This window comes from Mercenaria mercenaria, chromosome 19, assembly GCF_021730395.1.
Source record: "Mercenaria mercenaria strain notata chromosome 19, MADL_Memer_1, whole genome shotgun sequence".
NCBI classification, from domain to species: Eukaryota; Metazoa; Mollusca; class Bivalvia; order Venerida; family Veneridae; genus Mercenaria; species Mercenaria mercenaria.
Genome location: NC_069379.1, coordinates 4,618,902 through 4,623,117, shown reverse-complemented (window position 1 = coordinate 4,623,117; position 4,216 = coordinate 4,618,902). Strand labels below are relative to the sequence as shown.

Below are 4,216 nucleotides of genomic sequence, written 5' to 3'. Positions count from 1 at the left end.
ATGTCGAGAACGCAGGCCGAAACCCCACAAGGGCGATTTAGTAACTGGTATGTCTGGGGCGAGGTGCAAAAATACGATAATTAGCACTGCTTAAACGTTTAATAACGAGTTTTCGCCTGGTGACCGCGCCCAGCGAAAACACGTGAAAGTTATAAGTTAAAATGGTGGGTGTTCGGGGTGATAACTCGCTATTTAGTGGGGACAAGGAGCAGAAACATGATGTTTAACAAGATAGCGGGGTGAAATTTGGTAACTGGATGTCGGGGCGCGGTTCGGAAATACTATGTTTAAGCAGCGCTAATTATCGTGTTTTCGTTCCCCACCCCTGACATACCAGCTACTAATTCTCACCCCGTGGCCCCGGTACATGTAATTATCGTGCTTTCGCTCCGCTTCCCCACTAAATAGAGACTTTTCAGCCTGCGTCCCCGCATTTAAATCGTTAAATCTCGTGTTTTCGCTCAAAAAGGGTCGCAGGGAGATAACGCAAAATGGCAGAAATCAGCAACCATACGAAATGGACGCATAAAATGTCTACGTCACTGCAAAGGGTAAGACAGGAATGGAAGATAGATAGACGACCGGAAGTGCTGACAAATAAATAAGTAGGTAGGTACGTAGGTATCATCCAATCTATTCATCTGTCCGTTTGTCTATCCATCTATTTATAGTTTCGATTGGCTGATATAAGTCGTGGTCACGAGTTATTATATTGTGGCCACAACTTATCAAATTGTGGCCACAATTTACTAAATTGAGGCCACGATTTACTAAATTGTGGCCACAATTTAATAAGTTGTGGCCACAGTTTATTAAGTTGTGGCCACAAGTTACTAAATTGTGGCCACGATTTACTAAGTTGTGGCCACAAGTTACTAAGTTGTGGCCATAAGTTACTAAATTGAGGCCACGATTTACTAAGTTGTGGCCACAATTTAATAAGTTGTGGCCACAATTTACTAACTTGTGGCCACGATTTACTAAGTTGTGGCCACAATTTACTGAGTTGTGGCCTCAGCTTAATAAATTGTGGCCAATTTACTAAGTTGTGGCCACAATATAAATAAAGTGTTGCGGATGTCACCTCTGTGCCACCGTAGAAAAAGAAATATATTCATCTGTATGTTAGATATATTTAAGATATTTAGCAAATTCACCAACGCTTTATATTTCCTTTAAATAATTGAATTTCATAGGATTTTGTTGTTGCTTATTTTATATCTAGTTGAAGATTTCGTCTCACACCCACAGACAGATGCAAGAGAAGATAGAGCATTGATCCGCAGGCTTTTTGTCTTATTTCTGTTCACTTCCAGGCCAGTTCGTCTTCCTACAGCTTCCAGGCCCAGGATACAGCTATCCTCATAGAAGGGGAACCTATAGAAGATGTACCCCAGTTCACATACCTCGGCAGTGAAGTCAGTAAGACAGGAGGCACAGAAGAAGATATAAGGTCCAGAATAGGAAAAGCTAGGTACGCTTTCATCACCTTAAAGCCAATCTGGGACAACAGGGCCATACACCTCCGGACAAAGATCAGACTGTTTAACACCAATGTTAAAACAGTTCTGTTATACGGCTCAGAGACCTGGAGACACACAAAAGCACTAGACAAGAAACTCCAGGTCTTCATCAATACAAGCCTGAGAAGAATCCTCCGCATCAGATGGCCGGAACGAATCTCAAACCAGGAGTTGTGGCAAAGAACCAACCAAAGACCAATTGCGGAAGAAATCCAGATAAAGAAATGGAGATGGATTGGCCACACCATTAGAAGAGGCCAATCATGCACAGCCCGTCATTCTCTGGACTGGAACCCGCAAGGAAGTCGCAGAAGAGGTCGTCCCGTGCAGACATGGCGGAGGACCCTAGACTCCGAGCTACGAAAAATCCAGATGTCTTGGGGAGAAGCTAAACAGGTTGCCATGGACCGTACCAGATGGAGAACTGTTGTGAAGGACCTATGTCCCTCCAGGGATGAAGAGGACTAAGTAAGTAAGTAAGTGAAGATTTCGTTCAAAATCCAAAACTCACAATAATCAACGGATTCAAAAATCATATAATACAATGTATTTTGCTAGCCAGATTGGCTACGAAACGTCAGATCTGGAAGATAAGTAATATGGTGAACATTATTCTAAGAACCCATGCGACTTTTCGTCATATTTAATAGACGAAAATATTCATGCAATTCAACAGCAACAAGACCCTAGTTTTCGGGGGTATTTCACTTAAAGTGATGGCGCATATTTCCGTACAGATATAAAGTGGAGACAAACTCTTATAAAAGACACAACAAACTAGGTTCAGTTTGTTTCAATGAAAATGGCAAAACTGCCCACTCTCAGCAGATGTCCGTGTAAAGCCATGGGTTCAGCCCTTACAACTCACACTTGCGCGTTTTCTTATATGCCACACGTCCATAAAATGTTTAAAATGAAGACAAGACAATCGACATTATATAAAACCGGTATTGTAACTAGAAAAATTCTCTATTCAGGGACTTGGAAATGTCAAGTCAAATAGTGATTGATGCGTTTTGAGGATTTTTTTTACTCTTGATATCAAGAATGGTTATCATAAAATGTAGGCCATTGGTAAAATTAATTATCACCATGCTTAATTTGTAGTTGACTTAGATAAATTGCTCTACATTGCACTTCCATTATTATCTATCAAAACTATTGCAAAGGAATTTGTTTTATTATTTTATACACACAATCATTAAGTAAATATTTACGCTAATGACAAATGATAAAATGTATACAGATGCAGGTAGCTGTCCAAATATGCGTTTCAAAGATTATGCAATATATATTATAACAAATTAATATTTGAAGTAAATTAACTGTTAAGTTAAAATGGTGGACTCATTTTGTTTGACCAAATTCTACTAGTATTATACCTATAATCCATTTATTGCTAATAAAGATCGGGTATGTTTTATTCCTTACATCCGCCGTAAAAGTATACCGCACACTATCAGAGTACTTATCCAGAGGCAGTACCATTATCCGGAATTAACTGTTAAGTTAAAATGGTGGACTCATTTTGTTTGACCAAATTCTACTAGTATTATACCTATAATCCATTTATTGCTAATAAAGATCGGGTATGTTTTATTCCTTACATCCGCCGTAAAAGTATACCGCACACTATCAGAGTACTTATCCAGAGGCAGTACCATTATCCGGATTTCTCTACATCTGGAAGGGAATAAGAAGTTTATCTTAGACAACAGTTACCTATTCCTATTGGTTCGTTGTCTTTTCAAGCTGGCATCGGATACCGCCGGGTGTCCATCCTCACCAAGACACTTAATCCGGATATCGCCATAGTCGAAAGAAAAATATGTTCTAACCATTATCAATTTCCTCTCAATAACTTTTATTAAGCACCACGTTGAGAGAAGTTAGTGTTCGAGCTGAAAGGAGGCAAAGTGGTTGGTTGTCGTTAACTTCCAAAAACAAGTGCTGTACACAACGCTCAAACCCTGGGGAAGACTTGGGAGAAATGGCCACGTTTCAAGAACGCAGCCTCACAATAACAAAACCCTACAGAAGTATATGTATGGATGTGTAAATGAATGAAATTTACACAAAAATTTGTAGAAAAAAACTAAAACAATTTGACAACAATGCCAAAACCCTACAGAAGTGTATCTAATCAAACAAAATCTTGTTAAGTGAAAGGCGAATTAAACAGTTGTCACGTCCCCATGCTTGATGAAAAACGATTTGCAATAACTTTCGAAGAAATAAAGATTCAATTCTCCGTTCGCAATTATTTTATTGTTATGAAATTAGAAAAAGGGTGACAATTGCATTTTTGTGAATACTGTTTGGCATTTTTCTAATTCGCCGCGGCAGCAGATACTTCTTTTTCTAAAGTAGTGCTTTAACTGTTATAATACTATGACTGTATCGTTATTTTAATTAACATATTCATTTTCTTTAAAGTAGCCAGACTATAGTAAAGGCGGGACTGATTTAAGGGTCAGCAAGTTAAGATAATGCATGAGAAGTTCCACCGTGGTATCTATTTGGCGTGCAGATATCTATCCTTATTATAAATGTTACTGGATAGCTTTCCTTAAATATACCCTGTTAGAATATATTATATGCTAATTCCACTAAGGTGGCATGAGAAATGGTCAGCAGTTGACACATCATCTTTTATGTTTATGGTAACTCTGGTCTCCTCGACAGACTGCAGA

General features: G+C 38.8%; 1 protein-coding gene across 1 annotated transcript; it reads left to right on the top strand.

The window, feature by feature from the left end:
* LOC123543008 (uncharacterized) lies at positions 1 to 1,991 on the top strand. Its single transcript, XM_053532062.1, has 2 exons — positions 1 to 47; positions 1,337 to 1,991. Exons 1-2 carry the CDS (start codon positions 1 to 3, stop codon positions 1,989 to 1,991), a joined length of 702 nt encoding a protein of 233 aa, XP_053388037.1.
* Positions 1,992 to 4,216: the final 2,225 nt, after the last annotated feature.

Bases quoted from the DNA above. Each gene is read 5' to 3' on its own strand.
- LOC123543008 (XM_053532062.1), top strand. From the start codon at position 1: ATGTCGAGAACGCAGGCCGAAACCCCACAAGGGCGATTTAGTAACTG. The intron at 48-1,336 runs GTATGTCTGGGG...GTCTTCCTACAG, and splicing joins CAAGGGCGATTTAGTAACTG to CTTCCAGGCCCAGGATACAG.